The sequence below is a fragment of the Apodemus sylvaticus genome, chromosome 2 (genome assembly GCF_947179515.1).
Source record: "Apodemus sylvaticus chromosome 2, mApoSyl1.1, whole genome shotgun sequence".
Classification (NCBI taxonomy): domain Eukaryota; kingdom Metazoa; phylum Chordata; class Mammalia; order Rodentia; family Muridae; genus Apodemus; species Apodemus sylvaticus.
The window spans coordinates 102,029,556-102,048,068 of NC_067473.1; the positions used below are offsets into that span (position 1 = coordinate 102,029,556).

General features: G+C 50.2%; 3 protein-coding genes across 4 annotated transcripts; 2 read left to right on the forward strand and 1 right to left on the reverse strand.

The window, feature by feature from the left end:
- The first annotated feature begins 2,052 nt into the window (after window positions 1-2,052).
- On the forward strand, window positions 2,053-8,036 carry C2H2orf68 (chromosome 2 C2orf68 homolog). Of its 2 annotated transcripts, XM_052173923.1 has the most exons (4): window positions 2,053-2,254; window positions 2,332-2,450; window positions 3,287-3,438; window positions 3,738-8,036. In XM_052173923.1, exons 1-4 carry the CDS (start codon window positions 2,148-2,150, stop codon window positions 3,858-3,860), a joined length of 501 nt encoding a protein of 166 aa, XP_052029883.1. In that variant the 5' UTR covers window positions 2,053-2,147; the 3' UTR covers window positions 3,861-8,036. The 2 variants fall into 2 exon arrangements, with proteins under 2 accessions (XP_052029883.1, XP_052029884.1); XM_052173924.1 differs by having other exon boundaries at window positions 2,332-2,613; window positions 3,287-3,830.
- Window positions 8,037-10,369: 2,333 nt separating this feature from the next.
- On the forward strand, window positions 10,370-14,747 carry Tmem150a (transmembrane protein 150A). Its single transcript, XM_052173914.1, has 8 exons — window positions 10,370-10,445; window positions 11,032-11,213; window positions 11,604-11,651; window positions 11,918-12,004; window positions 12,985-13,052; window positions 13,348-13,475; window positions 13,619-13,796; window positions 14,002-14,747. The coding sequence occupies exons 2-8, from the start codon at window positions 11,149-11,151 to the stop codon at window positions 14,241-14,243; spliced, it is 816 nt and encodes a 271-aa protein (XP_052029874.1). The 5' UTR covers window positions 10,370-10,445; window positions 11,032-11,148; the 3' UTR covers window positions 14,244-14,747.
- Window positions 14,703-17,421, reverse strand: Rnf181 (ring finger protein 181). The gene is made up of 5 exons (XM_052173925.1): window positions 17,256-17,421; window positions 16,398-16,525; window positions 16,094-16,203; window positions 15,866-15,940; window positions 14,703-15,618 (listed from the first exon to the last, which is right to left on the reverse strand). Exons 1-5 carry the CDS (start codon window positions 17,378-17,380, stop codon window positions 15,559-15,561), a joined length of 498 nt encoding a protein of 165 aa, XP_052029885.1. The 5' UTR covers window positions 17,381-17,421; the 3' UTR covers window positions 14,703-15,558.
- Between the last annotated feature and the right edge of the window lie 1,092 nt (window positions 17,422-18,513).

Genomic DNA, 18,513 nt, shown 5'->3' on the forward strand with positions numbered 1-18,513 from the left:
CCCTGATAAAGGACTGATGTCCTACACCGGAAAAGGAGTCGGTATTCCCAAATTAGCTCCTTCATTCAGGCTTGTACCTGGGAACTTCAATTAGCATCATATTTAATGGGCTCTTGAAATAAGGAGATTGCAAATACTCTGCTAAGGCGCATTTATTGTTTAGCTAATAAAACTTCAAATTCAGCTTTACCACTGAGTCATGCCATAGTCCCGCCTATTTGAACAGTTCCATCGAGGTATAATTGATATACAGGGTAGTACACGTTTGATGTGTCTAGTTTGCTAAACTGTGATGTGTGAACACTTATAGATCTATTGTCATAATCAAAAGAAGGAACTTCCTCACTCCAGAAATGTCCTTGTGCCCGTGTGGAATCCCAAACCACAATTGTGACATTTCCTAGAGTTTTATGTTTAAGTATGATTCGGTGTTTCCTCTTTCTGACCAGGTCTCATTCACATCTAATGTAAGACAGTCTGTTCCTTTACTTCCATTATAACATTCCATCAAACAGATGTACTTGATTTAGTCACTGCTCTAATAACGAATTTCTGATTTTTTACATTTTAAAGTGAAGACTTGAAAAACTATACTCTCAGCTGGGCAGTGGTGGCACACACCTTTAGTCCCAGCACTTGGGAGGCAGAGGCAGGCGGATTTCTGAGTTCAAGGCCAGCCTGGTCTACAGAGTGAGTTCCAGGACAGCCAGGGCTACACAGAGAAACCCTGTCTCGGAAAAAAAAAAAAAAAAAAGAAAGAAAGAAAGAAAAAGAAAAGAAAAGAAAAAGAAAAAGAAAAAAGAAAAACTATACTCTCAGGCTTAGGCAAAACAAATCCCAAAGTTGAAGGCCAACTGAGTTACACAGTTAGTTCAAGACTATCCTGGGCTACATACCAGAAGGAAAAAAGAAGAGAAGGCTATACATTATTAGACCCTCAAAAGTTCCCAAGTTCCCATGGACAGTTAAGGAAGTAACCCCGGGCCCCAGCAATGCAGTTCCAACGTGGCTGAAATAGGCACTGGGTATGGGTGGGAAAAACTTAGCTACCTGGGCACTGGTCTGCTTCATTGCCTATTAGAGAGATGTTTTTAGTGACGTCCACTAATAAGCAGAGATTGGCTCAGGTGACGAGAATGCTTACTGTCCAAGCATGAGTTCAAATCCTCCAACACCCATGCAAAAAGCCTACAGTGGGCTTATGCCTATAATCCTTGCCATTTGGGAAGTGGAGACAGGAGGACCACTAAAGCCTGGCTGTCAGCTTAATCACAGGCTGAGTGAGAGGCCCTATCTCAAAGGAACCTGTAAAGAATACAGACCAGCACACACACACACACACACACACACAATACACACACACAACACACAACACACACACACACGCTACAAACACAAAAATAAGGAAAGAGGCACAGTTGGATTAAAGAGTCAACCAAGTGGCATATATAACATGTTTTTTAATTCTGCCATAAAGAAAGAAATTATGTCATTTGTAGGGAAATGGTGAACCTAGAGATGTCAAGCGAATTCAGTATAATTTGGAAAGATGAATCACAAATATTGCGTGTTTTTCCCATATGAAGGACCTAGATTTAAGTGTGTGTGTGTGTGTGTGTGTGTGTGTGTGTGAGGGGGGGGCGGCATAGGAGGCAAGGAGGGGGTCTAAAAGGAAGAAGATGGAGCAAAGGTGATGGAGATGACAAAAACTTCCTCACGTGCAGAATCTAGCTTTAAAGAAAGGAGCAAAGCAGATACACACAACACTTATACACACATATTTGATCTCATAATGATGCTTATTATACTAAAGGACTAGAAAAAGAAAGCCAACATCTCTAATAGAGGGCATTTTCGGTCTTCGTGGATGGCTCGAATTCTTTAATAATTTCCTTGTATTAGCTACATAATCCTTTCGTGCAGGTGATATTACAAAGTGAGCGAACCTCCAGCTCTAACCGCGTCCACAGATCAAGGTTCTCAAATTTCGAAAGCCTCCTCGCTCCGCCGCACCCGCCCCTACACAACCGGAAAAAGGGCACGGGACCCGGAAGTCGAGGTCCGCAGCCGGAAGTCGTGACCGCAGCCGGCGGCCTTAGTTCCGCGGCCGTTGTGGCGGTTACGCCGGTTCTGTACCCAGGATCCGAATGGAGGCGGCACGGGATCCCGGCCCGGGGTTGTGCTGCAAGCCCGGCGGGCGTCTGGACATGAGCCACGGCTTCGTACACCACATCCGTCGGAACCAGATCGCTCGGTACCGCCCCGCCCCAGGCCCGGCCCGGCCCGATTCGGCCGGGTGACAGCGCCTGACTCCCGCTCGGCTCCCCGCAGGGACGACTACGACAAGAAGGTGAAGCAGGCGGCCAAGGAGAAGGCGAGGAGGCGCCACACGCCCGCGCCCACGCGGCCCCGCAAGCCAGACCTACAGGTGTACCTGCCACGCCACCGAGGTGAGCAGCCGCCGCTCGCGGCCCCGCCCCTGGGCAAGCCCCTCTTCTTTACGTCAGGGCTCCTGCTCACCCGGCCCACACGGAAGCCACTGCGTCAACGTCAGCGACCCCAGTTCTCCTCTCCAGGGCCAGTGACCCCAGTTAAACTGCACTGTTATATAAGGTACCTGGGACCCGGCCAGGAATCACTGTCCACCAGTGTGGTCTATCTTGCTCTGCTTTAATATTTCTGTCACCTGGAAGAGAGAAAGTGTGGCTGAGATTAAAAAAAAAAAAAAAAGGAGGAAACAAACAAAAAAGAACCAGTACATAAAAAGAGCAGTAAATGGCCTTTTCTCGGGTTTTCTGTGACCATGAACTCATGTTAACTAACATATGACTCTTAAGTTTGTGGGCTGTTACTGAGGCTTTAGATCTTGAGTACATTATTGAGTCCATAGAACGCCAGTAAACTGAGAACTATTATGTCTGTTTCACTATCCAAAGAGGTGAATAAGTTGTCTAGCATCTCAGAGCTAGTAAACGGCAGAGCCTGGATTTGAACTGAGGCAGAGCTCTGTCCATCCTTTCAGCAGCTTCCAGTGATATTTGTAGGAGGCGTATGCATCGTATACTTAATTTCTAACGGAATTGTGCTAGAGTGGAGAGAGAAAGAGAACTTAAAATCCTGATTGACAGAGCAACACACACACACACACACTGTGTGCACACACATACATACCCAGGGTCTGTCGGAAGCTTGGAGGCTTTCTTGGTGCTGTTTTTCTGATAGTTTCTGTGGGCAGGGGTTTTAGCAGCACCCTCTTCTTCCCTCTCATTCTGGTTTGCCCTTACAGATGGCTCCACCCACCCAGTGAACCCAGACTGTGAGGAGTCCAGTGAAAGCAGCAGTAATGGGAGCGCTGAGCTCGAGCCTCCTGGCCGCCAGCTCTTCTGTTTAGAATATGAGGCGGACAGTGGAGAGGTCACATCAGTTATTGTGTATCAGGTATGCCTTCTGGAAACAGCTGCAGCGTAATGGCCCTGGGCCGTGATGGAAACTACCACCAGTTCCTGGGCCGCTGTTAATCTCAGGGCCAGTGGGAAAACATGTCTTCCCAGTCAGTACACAGAGATTCCTAGTTGGGGGAAAACTTGTGACCCTCAGTTGAGAATCACTGTTACAGGGGACTCCTGAGAAACAGAAGCCTTAAACCAAACAGTTCTGTGAGAGTGCTGTCTAGGAATAGGGCAGCACTTTTCTGAGAGAGACCAGACTCTGAGTTTCCTGACTCTTCCTCCACGTAGGATGATGATCCCGGAAGGGTGTGTGAGGAAGTATCAGCACACACACCTCTGGATCCAGCCATGCGAGAGGCCCTCAGATTGCGCATCCAGGAGGAACTTGCAAAGCGCCAGAGCCAACACTGACTGGGTGGAAGGCAGGATTCACTGCACTTGGCAGAATGTTTCCCAAGGAGAGCACCTAAAGTTTGGGGGTGCCAGGATGAGTGCATATGCTCTTCAGGGATCCTGCCCTCCTACAGGAAGCTGCTGCTCCTACAAGGGTCTTGCAGGACCACATCTGACCTACCTCTCAGCAGCTGTTCTTTCTTGTCCACGCATCTAACCTAACATTCTGGAATTTTATGACAGCTTTGGCTAACTTGGTGTTTTGGGAGCAGAGACTTCAGGGAGAGCCAGGGTTTCTGAAGCCTTTGCCCATGTGCTGATGTCTTGATGAGGTGTTTGTCAAACCCCTTCCTGTTTCTTTCTTTCACTCATCTTTCCCTAGGCCTGTTTTCAGTTGTCACCATCCCTTTCTCCTACCTTTTTGCCTGAGGTAGAATCTATTCCCCCCCCCCCCCCTCCAACATGACTGTTTCTCTGCCACTCAGGAATTTAGGATGGGGCTTCTGGAAGCCTGCCTTCCTAACAAGTTCTCCAAGTAATTCCAATGCCAATAAACAGGAGAGCTTTGGTTTTGAGGCCTATTTGGAAACACATCTCCTTCCCCTTCTGTGGCTTTCCTAAGCTACTCATATGCCTCACTGCTTTGCACTGTCTACTAGGAGATGATACAAGATAGAGGAGACCCAGGAAGAAAATGCTGAGCTAAGCTGCAGTTCTTAGTTGAAAAAACTGCCCTGCTAAGCATGATGGCACATGCCTTTAATCCCAGGACTCAGGACTCAGGAGGTAGAGACTGGTAGATCTCTGTGAGTTCAAGGCCACCCTGATCATATCGATCGACACATCTAGTTCCAGGACAAACAGTGGTGTAGAGAGCCTATCTCAAAACAAACAAAAAAAGGTTAAAAAAAGAAAAACCTGCCTTGGCTAGGCTTACCAAATTCACCACCTAACTGTAAAGCGACTGCCTTCTGCTCAGACTAAACGGGAATTTTCAAAGCAGTCTGAAAAGTAACTCTCCAGTTGTGGTTTAGCAGTCTTGAATGAGTGAAGATGGGATCGTTGACGATAGCTGTAATTGTCCTGGGGTGAGAGGACTGTAGTTGCAAAAATTAGATAGAGTTGTGAAGAACATCAATAGAGGAGTGAAATGGCCCTTTCTCTGCCCCCTGCTTTCTTTGATGCCTCCCAAGTCTGTCTGAGGATGGGGATCCTCACACACTTTAACCCCAGCACGAAAGAGCCAAAGTGTGAGGGCTGCTGCAAGTTAAAGACCAACCTAAGCTGTCTCAAGGAAAAGCTAAATAACTGTAACTTAGGTCCTTTGGGTAAAGATCCCCAGACATAGCATTTTTCCAACAGGGGACATGTTTTTCAACACAAGCTTAGGCTAAGGTCTGAAGTCCACAAGACATCCTGGTCACAGGAATTCAGGTGCACCTAAGATTTCCTGACTAGGAACCTAACTTCAGCAACTTGAAACGTGAGTCATAAGACAGCCTAGAAGCCCCGAGACTGCCCGCAACCAAACCTCCTACCCCAGGGCTTTGTCTGCTAGCATCTCCAGATCATTCTGACTGTACGAGTTTGGTAGCTTTTCAAGGACTCTTGGGTCCCTACTGTGTTTTATCCCACTCTGCTGAAAACATGTAATAGAGCCGGCTATCTGCTTTATGTCATAAAACAGTGAGTCACAGTTTGCCATGCCAGAGCTCGGGGGCATTGAGTTAGGTGGTAAGTTAGAAGGGCCTGGTTCTGGAGGTAGCCAGAGACCTGAATGCTCTCACCCGGGAGAACTGGTCTCGGGGTTCTCAGTGCCTTAAGTTTGTCAGTCCTAATCCCAGTATGCTGTCAAAGGGAAAAGCCTTCACCTGCACTTGTGCACGAGAGCTGCAAGTGCGGGGGACTTAGACAGTTAGAGCCCATCCAGAGCCTCGAGCAGAGGAGGCCTGCCAGACTCCATGCTCTTCACCCTGCAGGCCACTTGAGTCTCCAGCTAATTAGCCCATATTCTGACTTGAAACACAGGGTTCACCGGAACTCTAGCTGGACAAAGAACACTGGAACTTGTTTGGGGTCTGCGTTCTTAAAGCTGTGCTTCCTAGATCCTGATTCTGTTAGTGAAGCTAAAAACACCTGAAGAATCCGAGGGAGACCTGACAGCTACAAATTTGCCATTATTCCCACTTCTTGATGAAGGAAGAAATAGATGAGCATCGATGATGCAGAACAGATGTTCTGCAGAGGCCTTTTAGGTGTTCATGTGGTGCTCACAGACCTCACAGGAGACTGATGGAAACTTCTCTAAGTTCTTTTTCCAGAAGCACTTTACTTATCAGTGTGTATGAAAGATTTTCTAGCTAAGAAAGCATTCTTGATTCTTGGCTAATTTGTCCTGTATGACGACTTAAAGCCCCAAACCTGTGCCTAAATGAAGAGTGGTCTTTTTTTTTCTTTTCTTTTCTTTCTTTTTTTTTTTTTTTTTTGTATTTGGTTTTTTCCAGACAGGGTTTCTCTGTGTAGCCCTGGCTGTCCTGGAACTCACTCGATAGACCAGGCTGGCCTTGAACTCAGAAATCCGCCTGCCTCTGCCTCCCAAAGTGCTGGGATTACAGGCGTGCACCACTACTGCCGGTCAAGAGTGGTCATTCTGAGGCAGCCTATGAGAGCTGATGTTTCTAGGCATCCCTGAAATGCCTCTCGGGGCTGCCCTCGGCCTAATGGCCCAGCTTCATTGCTCTGCTGCCCTGTTCTAGAGTCCGTAATAATACTGTCCAGTTTAGTTGGCAGGCCTGCTTCCAGATAGATGCCTCTTACCTATTTCAAAACTCACAGGCCATAGTGAGTTCTCAGAACTGCACAGTGTTATAGCACAGGAGAAGCATTGTGCCATAGGCAGGATTTAACAGCAAACTGCTTCAGAATCAACATTCGAGTAGATGAAACTTCTTGGCATTCTTTTTTTTTTTTTTTTTTGGGTAGGGAGGAGTATGGGGGCAAGGGAGGCTAGGCAGGTATGATGGTAATCCTAGCATTTGAAAAGCTGAGATAAAAGGATTGCCCTATGTCTAGGCATGGTAGCACATACCATTAATTCCAGCACCTGGGAGGCAGAGGCGGGAAGGTCTCTTGAGTTTGAGGCCAGCCTTATCTACAAAGCAAGTTCTGGACAGCCAGGACTACATAGAGAGATCCTGTCTCAAACCCTACCCCCATTATTTAAAAAAAAAAAAAAATTGGTTTGAGTTTGAGGCCAGCATGAACTACATAGACCTTATATCAAACAAAAAATGTTTCATTCCCATTCTCTATGGACTGTTTTTTCCTTCAGCTCTTAACTAGAATTAAGACTGTATTTTACAGCTTTGTGATTCCTGGACTGAGTGTATATCATTCATTGGTTTTGTAAGGGGTTTGGGCTATGCAAGAATAAATGATAAAGCTGGCATTGTAGCCCACTGACAAGCGTGAAAGACTTTGAAGTGTGGGGCAAAAGGAAAAGATATAAAAGTGTATACGATGAGAGTAAAGTATGTACTGGCTGCAGTCTAGCCAGCAGGATGGATCTACAATAAATGTCTGGTCATCTAGGGCGCACTGCCAACAAGAGAGCAGCCCAGATGGGAGGAGGCTCTGGGTGGTGAATAGCTAACTTGCTATGTGTTTGACCAGACCTGTTGTCAGGTGGTGCTTTCCAGATAACTCAAATTTAAATGAGACCTTTGTATAAAGGACAGATGACTTTCCTACCTCTGAGCCTTTTGGGGAAATCCCATATGGACTGTTGACAGTTATTTGAAACCTTAACTCTTGAATTCCTGCCCTATCCCTAAGGAGCTAGCTGTTGGCATTCAGCCCAAATTTCCTTGGCGTTTGAGTGTTGCTAGAAGTGAAAACCTTCCTAGTTAGGGGTTCCTCCCTTCCCAGAGCAAACAGAAGAGGAGGTTGGGAATGGTGGTGAACAGCTCAGGAGAGGAGACAGAGACGGAAGGATCACTGTAGCTGTAGAGTAGCGGAAGCCACCACCAGCAGCAGCAGAGTGTCCTCGCTGTGCCATGGTGCTAAATGTAGAAAAAGCCAGACATTCTTTTTCTCATTTCCAGTGTTTTCTGTATAAATAAAATGAATTATGAAAATTGTTTGAAAATCATGGAAGGTACTTTTTAAACCAATAAACTATTTTTTACAACACTGTTTTTGCCAAAAGTTGTGAAATCACTTGTGTACTTGGGGGGAAGGGAGGTTAAGTGCCTGCCCTAAAGTCACTCTCCTACCCAGTCAGCACTGGAAATCTCGCCTCTTGCTGTGCTGACTATTTTAAGAGCTGTTCTGGTTGGAGTGTAAGAGACTCATGTAACGTAAGAGCTGGAACTTTGAGAGACATCTGGTCCTACTCCTGTCCTCTTAGGCAGCTTCCTCCTTCAGGTGTCCATAAACACCCTGGGCCGCATTAGGACCTGTAGCCGAGAGTGTGTGTCTTAGGGATTATTCGAGTTGGCATATTAAACCTAAAGTGCCTGCAGCAACGCAGCCCTGGAATTCTAGTCACCTAACAAGAAGGCAGAAGAGTCAGTAGGGTTTGTGAGCAATCTTCCAAGACCTTCCCCTGATGATGAGATACAGATACAAACCCAGCTCAGTAGGACACAGTGAGTGTTAGGAACCACAAAGCTAAGTGGCGTACCCATACACTGGCAGGCCTATACTGGCAGTACTAAGGTAGGGGCAGGTTAACAGTCAAAAGCTAGACACTAAGCTGAGCTGGGAGCACTGGGAGCCAGGCAAATCTCTTGAGTTCAAAGCCAGCCTGAGGTATGTAGTGAGACCTTGTCTCATATGTAATATATATGTATGTATATGTGCCTGTGTATATATATGTTAAAAAGCACTTGGCACCCTTCCATAGGACTCAGGTTCAGTTCCCAGCACACACTGTAACACACACACACACACACACACACACCCTGTCAGTCAAATTCAGGGAGTTCCTACCACAAGACTATATAGTCCCTTTGAGGGGAAGAAAACAAACTAACGAGGTGTGTTGCTACCTGCCTATAATTTTAGCATTCTAGAGGCTAAAGCCAGAAGGATCATTAGTCTGAGGTTAATCTGAATTACATAATAGGACTCTACCCTCTCCCCAAGATGGTTTTCAATGATGGCTCACAGTGTCACTTAAAAGAAAAAGGTACCTGGTTAGTTGGAATGTACTGGGACAGGAAGATATTCTGTGTTACTGAGAGATTCCCCTTTGTCCTTAGGGTCAGAGACTGGGCTGGACTTTATACCCACCTCCACCCCTGTCAGTTCAGCCAGCCAGTCTTGTCCAGTGATCGTTGCACAGTCATATTTCTTGGCCCTGTTTTCACTGAGTTCAGATGGTAAGAAGGAAAAGACCATTCAGTAGTTCCCGAACCGTTCCTGTCCTCCATTTGGATCCCAAAGGCTTCTCTTGAAGCCCCAGGTCACAGCTTGCTCCGCTCCATTTTGTTTCAGCGCGGGATTTTGTGCAGCTAGGTTTGGTTTCACTAGAGTGGCTATCTCCGACTCCTACCAGCCTGGGATCATGCCCCCTGGGGATAATGATTCGCTGTCTCATGGGGGCCCCACTGCTTATAGGGAGAGCCAGGAACACTTGTCCTATGTAAGCAGAAGTAACCATGCCCTTTCCATCAAGAAAAGACTATTCAGGGAGCACACTCGGTCCATCAATTGAGGAGAAATTAAGAAATCATTTATTCCCACATAGTCCTGTTTTTTCCTAGATTCCACTTGAGTCCCTCACCTTCCCCTCTGTTAATGAACACCTGGCAGCTTTAGTCGTCACCGGCCCTACACAGGCACCTGCATGTATTTTCAGGACCCTGTACCTTATTTTAAGTAAGTGTTGAGTCAGGAAACATCTTGGACACCGTGACTTATGGCCAGTTCTCGTGTGTCCCCAAAATAAAAATGAAAGCAACCCTTTTCCAGAGTTTGCTAAAAGGGGCGGGCCGGAGCGTACAGGGTGGGGTGGGCAGAACCCAGCCTGCTTTGGGTTTCCTAAGCCAAACCCGGGCTTGGTGCTTGGCTTCTCACCCACCTGCCTCATGCCTGTGGCAGGCTTGGGGCACTACATTGAGGGAGTTGAGGAGCGTCCCCAAAGTCATATAGTCCGCTGAGGCAGTGGAGAAGGCTTCTTCCAGCCACGTGCACGATGACAGCCACAGGCGACATGCACAGGCGGAGCTGCAGGGCTAGCCCGCCCGCACTCCCACCGCAGGAATGACAACTGCCCTCTAGATCTTGGTGTCAGAGGTGTCCGGGTCATAGCCCCGGGCGCCCAGGTCCCCTGGACTTGGGGCACCGCCCACGTTTCCCCGTGACATTGCTGCGGGGGCTCGGGAGTTGTAGTCTCGGGCGGGGCTCCGGCACCGGGGCCGGGGCTGCGCGGACTCCACGTCCCGGCGGGCGGCGCGGCGGGCCTGGGGCCGCCAGGGGCGGGGCCGTTCGGCCCTTTAAACCTTTCAGGGCTGCTCCGAGGGCCGCAGCTGGAGACGCGGCCACGAGGGGGCCGAGCAGGGAGCGGCGGCAGCAGCGGCAGCAGGGAGCTCCGGGGAGGTGCGTACTGGACTCCTTTTCTCCCGCGGCCTCCAAGGGATCATCTTGGGGAGCCGGGCTCTGGAGGGAGGGGGTGTCGTCGCTGGCTGCACACTCCTACCCAAGCTGGGGTCCCCGTGCCCACGCGAACGGGACCCGGTCAAGCTTCCCTCGAGAACCCGCCCCTTTGCCGGGGCGCGGTGGTCAGGTGGTTTGCCCGCACGGCAACGACTCGCAGCCGCTCTCTCTCGGCCCGGCGCACCCTCCCAGGCTTTCCTTGGCATGATCCCCTTGATTGTCCTAGCTCCAGCCTTCACCAAGCCGGCGTCCCTCTGGCCGGGGAGCGTGGCTCTCTTTCCAGATGTTACAGCCCTGCCCGAGTCTCTCAGCGCGCCCGTGGCATTTGGGTAGACCGCGGAGGCCCCAGATGGATAGCCAGAGGGTGCCACGATCCTGCCGGGGCTCATCCCAAAGTCTGGACAATCAAACGCCCAAGGAGAGCTCTGGATGAAGTGTTGCCCACCCTCCCCCTCCCAAGTCCTCCCCCCTCCCCCACCCGCCCTGGCCAGTCACCAGACCCTGGACCTTGATCTCTCTCCCCAACCAGGCCAGGGCAGCTGATGATTGTGGCCGAAATATCTCAAGGTAGCTGGGCCTGTCCCCTCTTCCCCACCTACCTGTTATCCTTACCCCCAAACTACCACCACCCTGGCTCCACTCCCTCATGACCGCCTGGATCCTCCTTCCTGTCAGCCTGTCAGCCTTCTCCATCACGGGCATATGGACTGTGTGAGTAAGAGGGCTGTGGGTTGAGGGGGGCCTAAGAGGAGCTCGATGCACACACAAAGTCCCTTGTCCTGTTTGTAGGCTCCAGAATGGTACCCAGGGTCACTCTTTCTGTCTCCAAAGCTTGGCCCGATTCCTGGGCACACAGCCTCTTGGGACAAGCTGGCACCACTGCGGTCCAGCAGGACAGCTCTGACATACACTTGTAGACAGGGCAACTTCCAGACGCTCTCTAGTGGAGGCAATTGTGCAGGGTCTGCTACATCAATAACTACCTCCCTCCTCACCCCACCAAATGAATTCCCAGAAAGGACTTTGAGGCTGAATGAGGTCAAAAGTCAAGAGAGCCAGGAGGAGGTGGCTGGGTCTGAAGAGACCGTTCTGCTCCCACAGGTATGCCATGGCCGTGATGAACCGCCACGTGTGCCCAGTGGAGAACTGGTATGGACACCCCGCACGTGGCCTCGCTCTAAAGCGCCCTTCATCTCTGTCCTTCCTTGAGCTCACAAGCTCCATGGAGACCATAGGCTGTTCTCTGACATTGGTCTCCAGGCATGACATGCTGTTCATCCACCCACTTCCCACCATCCCTTCATCTTCTTTGCTTCTGCTTCAGGAAGGTCCTGGGGATGTCTGAAAGATTTCTCTTTGAGGCCAAAGTTCTAAGATGCTCCTTCCCCCAATCTACCCTGTGTCCTACCTGCCAGGTCCTACAATGAGTCCTGCTCCCCTGACCCTGCTGAACAAGGGGGCCCTAAGACCTGCTGCACCCTCGATGATGTTCCTCTCATCAGGTAGGTCCCTGCAGAGGTTCAAAAATCCCCTCAGCAAAGAGCTGTCTCTGGAGTTTAAGAAGAAACATTACACTGAGCCAATTAACACTGCCAAGCCAGGCTTAGTGGCAAAGCTCTATAATCCTAGCACTTGGAAAGCAGAAGGAGGAAGGTAAGTTCAAGGCCTGCCTGTGCTATATGAAACCCTGTATGGAGAAAAGAACTGCCCATGCCTGGGCATCGGGCATGAAGTTCAGTTGGCAGAATGCCCGCCTAGTGTGCACAGAGCCCAGCACCACATAAAACAAGATGTGGTAGTGCATGCCTACAATCGCAGCAAGACAATCAGACATGCAAGATCATCTCCAGCTAGTTTTTGGCTAGTTGAAACAGCAATGTAAGGCTGTTTCAAAGAAATAAATGCACTACTTGCTATTTCTAGGAGCTGGGCATGCTGTTGAGTTTTGTTTTGTTTTTCTCGAGACAGGGTTTCTCTGTATAGCCCTGGCTGTCCTGGAACTCACTTTGTAGACCAGGCTGGCCTCAAACTCAGAAATCCGCCTGCTTCTGCCTCCCAAGTGCTGGGATTAAAGGCATGCACCACCACTGCCCGGCTGCTGTTGAGTCTTATATGCCAGTGGTGCCTTTTAATCCATCCTGCAGGTTAGGTTCTGTTTTCTTCACCACTTTTAGCTGTGGAAACAGGCTTGGAGACACTTATTCGGGTCACACAGCCAACGAAAGTATATGGATTTAGGCTCAGTACCTCTGAGTGCCCAGCACAAGTTCAAGAAAGTCAGACCAGCGGCAGGCCTCAGCAAGCGAGTCTTAGATCTGCCAGGCTCTAGGGCATGGCTTTCTCTCTCATACATATGAACTCTTTAAAAAATCAGAGACTTGCCTGCTGTGGACCAAGCACAGATAAGGCTGAGGTGGGGGAGCTGGGAGGGGCGGAGAGGGCTACTGGTACGCCTGCCTTATTGTCCCTACCCCTCCCTCAGCAAGTGTGGCACATACCCCCCAGAGAGCTGCCTCTTCAGTCTCATTGGCAACATGGGTGCTTTTATGGGTGAGTGATACCATCAGACCCCTACCCCTTATCTCTAGAAAAGCCCAGAAACCTTTACTCTGCAGTCTGCCCCATCACCAGGGGCTGAGGTAAGAGGACCAACTTCTCCCCTGTTCATTGAAGGTGGTAGTTTGTGGGCAAGGACAACAGGTAGCTGGCAAGAGGGGGTAGGCCCAGCTACCTTGATAGTTAGGCCCCAATCAGCTAGATGCGAACTAGTTTTCAAACAACTGTCCTGGCTAAAAGCCTAGGGAGGAGGCAAAGAACCGGCCCCAGCATCGCTGTCTTCTCCTAGTGGCCCTCATCTGCTTCCTTCGGTATGGGCAGCTCCTGGAGCAGAACCGGCACTCCTGGATCAACACCACAGCACTCATCACTGGCTGCACCAATGCCGCAGGCCTCGTGGTAGTCGGCAATTTCCAGGTGCCCCCTCCCCTCCTCCCCTTAATAGGGTCTGGATGCCTGTAGGGGCAACACCTGGAGGTTGACCAAGGCCAGGATGGGAGAAGTAATGGAGGGGGCAGGAGACGTGGGGCTGCTTCATGGATTAGCCTCTGCTGGGCCAGGTGGACCATGCCAAGTCTCTACACTACATCGGAGCTGCTGTGGCCTTCCCTGCGGGGCTGCTCTTTGTGTGCCTGCACTGTGTTCTCTTCTACCACGGGGCCACCACCCGCCTGGACATGGCGATGGCCTACTTTCGGACTGTGCTGGCCATCATCGCCCTCATCACCCTGGTCCTTAGTATCCTTTTGGGGCAGGGTAGCCAGTTACTCATGCCCTAACTCAACCCTTCTTCCCCAGGCTGGTGTAGGGACGGGACCTTGAGTCCAGTGGCACTGCCCTAGTCTTCGGGGCCCGGTCCTTTTCCTTATGTACGTATGTGGGATGGCCACCCAGGGGCTGCTAGGCACACACGGCCTCGAACCTTTCCTTAGCTCTGCTCCAGGTGGAGTCTTCTTCTTCCACGAGAGTTCTCAGCTCCAGCATGGAACTGCCCTGTGTGAATGGGCCTTTGTCCTCGATATCCTCATTTTCTATGGCACCTTCAGCTATGAGTTCGGGGCAGTCTCCTCACACACACTGGTGGCCGCACTACAGCCCACCCCCGACAGGGCCTGTAAGTCCTCTGGGAGCAGCAGCACCTCTACCCACCTCAACTGTGCTCCTGAGAGTATTGCCATGATCTGAGGTCTGGAGGGTGGCTGGCCCAGCCTCCACAACACCTGTGCCCTCTACCTTCTTTACATTTATTTTGTACCAAAAACAAGTGTTAGAGAGTACTGTTGGGATCTAGGCTTCCTTACTCCTGGAGAAGTGGCCAACATCCACCCGTGCCATAGAGGAACAGGACCTCCACAGCTGCCTCTGCTAGTTGTCCTGGTCCCTCATACCAGAGTAGTATTATGTGTTAAAGGTCACCTGTCCTCACTTGCCCAGCCCTTCAGGTGCCTTCTACCCCCCAGTGCCAGAGCCAGACCACTGGGCCTTTCTGCTGCAGGAATTGGGGGCTGGAGCAGCAGGGGCTTTCGAGGCCGGAGGATGGGAGGGCATGCCTTAGCCTAAGGGAAGGCCCACCCAGCTGCACTTGGGTTCTTCACTCTGCCCCTCACTTCCTTTAGGGCAAATAACACAGCAGAACCACACAAGTATTTTAGTACTTTTTTATATCTATTAAAAGAATTCTAATTTGCATGTTTGCAGTCTGTTCTGGAGATCAGGGAGGATGCAATCCAGTAGGTAGGGATGGAAAGAATTTTTCCTCCAGGAAAGATTCTTGAGGTTGCCAGAAACTAAGAGTGACAGATGCCATTCGAATAATCATAAGGGTGTGTACATACCAGTAATCCCAGCACTGGGAAGGCAGAGGCAGAAGGATCTCCTAAATTCAAGGCCAGCCTGGTCTATGTAGTGGGTTCCAAGCCAGCCAAGGTCACATAGTGAAACCTCCACAAGGGCTTGTCCCCCTTGACGAGTCTCTAAACAGCTGCAGAACTGGCTTGGCTTTATAGTCTCACTTCTGTCCCCAACTCAGTCTGCCTTGATAAGGGGGCCTATAGGGGTGGGTTACAGACAGCAACTTTTACAATGTTAAAAGTTTTCTCTGTGGAAATGTAGAACACCCCCAGGATTCCAATGTTAACTAAAGGTTCCAAGGTTAACTAGAGATTTCCGGAAGGGGGCGGTGCAAGTTGATTTATCAGTTCTAAATAGCTACAAAGTGCCAGGCACAGTCTGACTTCTAAAAGAACACTTAGACCCAAGCCCTGGCTGCTCCAGAGCCCCCCCACCCAGAGTGTAGAGAGAGGCTGGCGGAGAGGGAAGTGCAACCTGGCACCTCTGACATCTGACACCTTACTGGTGAGCAGGGTGGAGGATTCCGATGCAGGAGCCCCTGCTGCAGCTGGTGAGCAGTGTAGCTGCAGGGCGGGGAAAGAAACCTTTAATGATTCAAAGTGCAAAGGGAAGGTATCACAGAGGCCGAGCTCTCAGCCCTAGCTGCCCCTCACGTGTACATGGCTCCGTGGAGGTTCTCCAGGCGGTGCTGCTGCTGCTGCCTCCGAGCCTGGAAGAAAGACAGCAGGCTGGGCAAGGCCAGGGCTAAGCACTTGGATAGCACCTTACACAGAGCAGCTGTCATGGGGCCTCTCTTCAGGCTCCTAGCATCAACAATGCTAAGACCTTTGCCCCTCACGAGACTGACTTGGAAAGGAGCCAAAGTAAGGGGTTCAGAGGCCTATCGAAGCCTGCTGAGGAGTGGGGAGGTGTGGCAGGGACGGAGTGACCAGGCTGTACCCTTCACCAGCCCCTACCTTGTCTTTCTTGTGCTCTTCATAACTGTCGTCATCAGTGGGCAGCTCATGGCGGCACAGAGGGCAGGAATTTGTCTAGAAAAATCAAGAGCAATATTCCAGCCTTTTCCTGCTCCTGACTTTCACCCCTGCTCTCTCCCTTGATTTCATCCCAGTTCGTAACAACAGCAGCCAAAAAAAAAAGTTGCTCAGGAACTGGCGTGGGGGAAGGACGGGAGGGGTAAGTACCTTACTTAGCCAGGGCAGAATGCAGTTGGAATGGAAAAGATGGTGGCAGGGCATCTCAATGACAGTCTCCTCCTCCTCAAATTCCAAAAGACACACGGGGCACTTGAGATCTTGAAGAGGAAGTGCTGATGAGGAGAGCTGTTAAGGCCCAACCCAACCTCCCACTCAGACAACAGGCTTGGCCTAGAAAACTAACAGGCCAGATTGTTGGTGGCTGTGAGGAGACAGATCAGGCTTATCTGCCCTAGAGAGAAAAAAAAAAAAAAAAAAAAAAAAAAAAAAAAAAAAGAACGTGTGTCCTCACCAGCCTTGGAGCCACTGATGACTGTTCTGGGGAGGCTCTCCACCACAGCCTTGGCGGCGGGTGGGGGAAGGTGGTGTTCCCAATCCACCAACCCCAGGTCCTCAAAGTCCATCCTATTAAAGAGTGATCTGAGGAAGAAGGTAGAAGATCAGAACTAAGAAACTCATCTATGTTTGGCCCCGTCATCCACTGGACACTAACTGACAAAAATACCCGTCCTGGCTAATAGTGATGATAACGAATAGCGCACAGTAGCTGCTCAGTAGGGTAGGCGTGAGAAGTGGTGGCCCATGCATTTAGTCACAACCCTGGGGAGGCTGAGTTCGAGGCAAGCCTTTCTACTTATTAAGTTCCAGGCCAGTTAGGGATACATAATGAGATTGTCTCAAAGCAAAACACACAACAACAACAAGACCAGCACAGCTATCAGACAACTCCGGCTCGCCTTCAGTTCCCTTTTTCTACCTCCCAAGTAGTTGGATTAAAGGCGTTAACCATCTCCAAGCAACTTTCCCATTTTACTAGAAATAGCAGTCTCAAGGAAGTCGTTCAGGAATGAACCAGTAAAGCCAGAGTTGATTCCAGGAAGGCATTCTGTGCTTGCTTATTACTAGCAAAACACTACCCAGTTTACACTCTCGGACACAGGCCGTGTCCGCCCCCATGACAATCTTCTCCGGTGCCTCCCTCTGCTACTCCCACCTCAGTCTTTCCCACGATGCCCTGGCGGGCCCTACTCATTAATGGCCCAAATTAACGACTCCGACCTGACTAACCACGACGCCCAGACTAGCATTCCTCATGATTCACCCCACTTCCAGGTTACCCGCCCTCTCCGCCAAACCCCAGCCCAGAAACCTGCTGCCCGGGGCCCAGCTCCAAGCCCCGCGCACTCTTCTCGCGAGTTCCAGCAACATATTGTTGCGGGCCTCACGCTCGGGGTTCAACGGCTCGCAGTCGTGCTCATCAAAATAAGACGCCATGGCTCCTGAGCTGCCGGACTTCTCTGACACAGCTTTAGGTTGCCGCTGGAGAGCCGAATCCCGCGCTGGCCAATAAGCGAGCGAGTTTCAGGAGGAGATCCAATCAGAGTGTTCCTGGGGCGGGCATAGTGACTAGCATACAGAGGCGGAAGTACTGATTCAGCCGCCTCTCGTTGGTCGGGTGAGTCAGGTGATCAAAGGCTAAAGCCAATAGGGTTGGAGAAAGAGGAAATTCCGGGGACTTTCCGGAGCCACGCTCTGAGGACTCTCGCGGCGCTCTAGACGTGCTAGTCCAAGCAGGAAGTATTTCTTCTGTGTCTGATTGGCTGAGTTTACCCTCATGCTCCACCTACTCCCTGAGAGGAAAATTCCCACGCATTTATTATGGTTTAGGGATAAAAATAAGGGATGGAGAGGTGGCTCTGCGGACCCAAGTTTTAGTCCAGCACCCACTGGACGGTGCGCAACACTATTGCCAGAGGGTCCTATGCTCTCTGCGGGCACCAGACAAATAAGTGACATACAGACACCCACTCTGTGGCGCACGCCTGTAATCCCAGCACTTGGGAGGCACAGGTAGGCGGATTTCTGAGTTCGAGGCCAGCCTGGTGTACAGAGTGAGATCCAGGACAGCCAGGGCTACACAGAGAAACCCTGTCTCGAAAAAAACCAAATCCATGGCTGAAGAGGTGGCTCAGGGGTTTAGAGCACTAACTGCTCTAAAGCCCAGCTCTGACTCCAGAGGTCCTGAGTTCAATTCCCAGCAATCACATGGTGACTCACAACCATCTGTAATGGGATCTGATGTCCTCTTCTGGTGTGTCTGAAGACAGCAACGGTGTACTCATATACATAGAATGAATAAATCTTAAAAAAAAGAAAAAAGAAAAAACCAAATAAAAACAAACAAACAAAAACAAACAAAAAGCCTCTTAATCAAAATAGATAAATTGTGTTTTTGCCGGGCGGTGGTGGTGCATGCCTGTAATCCCAGCACTTGGGAGGCAGAGGCAGGCAGATTTCTGAGTTTGAGGCCGGCCTGGTCTACAGAGTGAGCTCCAGGGCTACCCAGAGAAACTCTGTCTCAAAAAACCACAAATAAATAAATAAATAAAGTCATCGATGGTGCATGT

What these genes read in the sequence shown, in the direction of transcription:
- C2H2orf68 (XM_052173923.1), top strand. Translation starts at nt 2,148, where the DNA reads ATGGAGGCGGCACGGGATCCCGGCCCGGGGTTGTGCTGCAAGCCCGGC. An exon ending in GTACCTGCCACGCCACCGAG is followed by an intron (nt 2,451 to 3,286) that starts GTGAGCAGCCGC and finishes TTGCCCTTACAG; the next exon opens with ATGGCTCCACCCACCCAGTG. An exon ending in CATCAGTTATTGTGTATCAG is followed by an intron (nt 3,439 to 3,737) that starts GTATGCCTTCTG and finishes TCCTCCACGTAG; the next exon opens with GATGATGATCCCGGAAGGGT.
- Tmem150a (XM_052173914.1), top strand. Translation starts at nt 11,149, where the DNA reads ATGACCGCCTGGATCCTCCTTCCTGTCAGCCTGTCAGCCTTCTCCATC. An exon ending in GATGATGTTCCTCTCATCAG is followed by an intron (nt 12,005 to 12,984) that starts GTAGGTCCCTGC and finishes CCCCTCCCTCAG; the next exon opens with CAAGTGTGGCACATACCCCC. An exon ending in CCTCATCACCCTGGTCCTTA is followed by an intron (nt 13,797 to 14,001) that starts GTATCCTTTTGG and finishes GCTCTGCTCCAG; the next exon opens with GTGGAGTCTTCTTCTTCCAC.
- Rnf181 (XM_052173925.1), bottom strand. Translation starts at nt 17,380, where the DNA reads ATGGCGTCTTATTTTGATGAGCACGACTGCGAGCCGTTGAACCCCGAG. An exon ending in CATCAGTGGCTCCAAGGCTG is followed by an intron (nt 16,204 to 16,397) that starts GTGAGGACACAC and finishes TTCCTCTTCAAG; the next exon opens with ATCTCAAGTGCCCCGTGTGT. An exon ending in TTCTGCCCTGGCTAAGTAAG is followed by an intron (nt 15,941 to 16,093) that starts GTACTTACCCCT and finishes TGATTTTTCTAG; the next exon opens with ACAAATTCCTGCCCTCTGTG.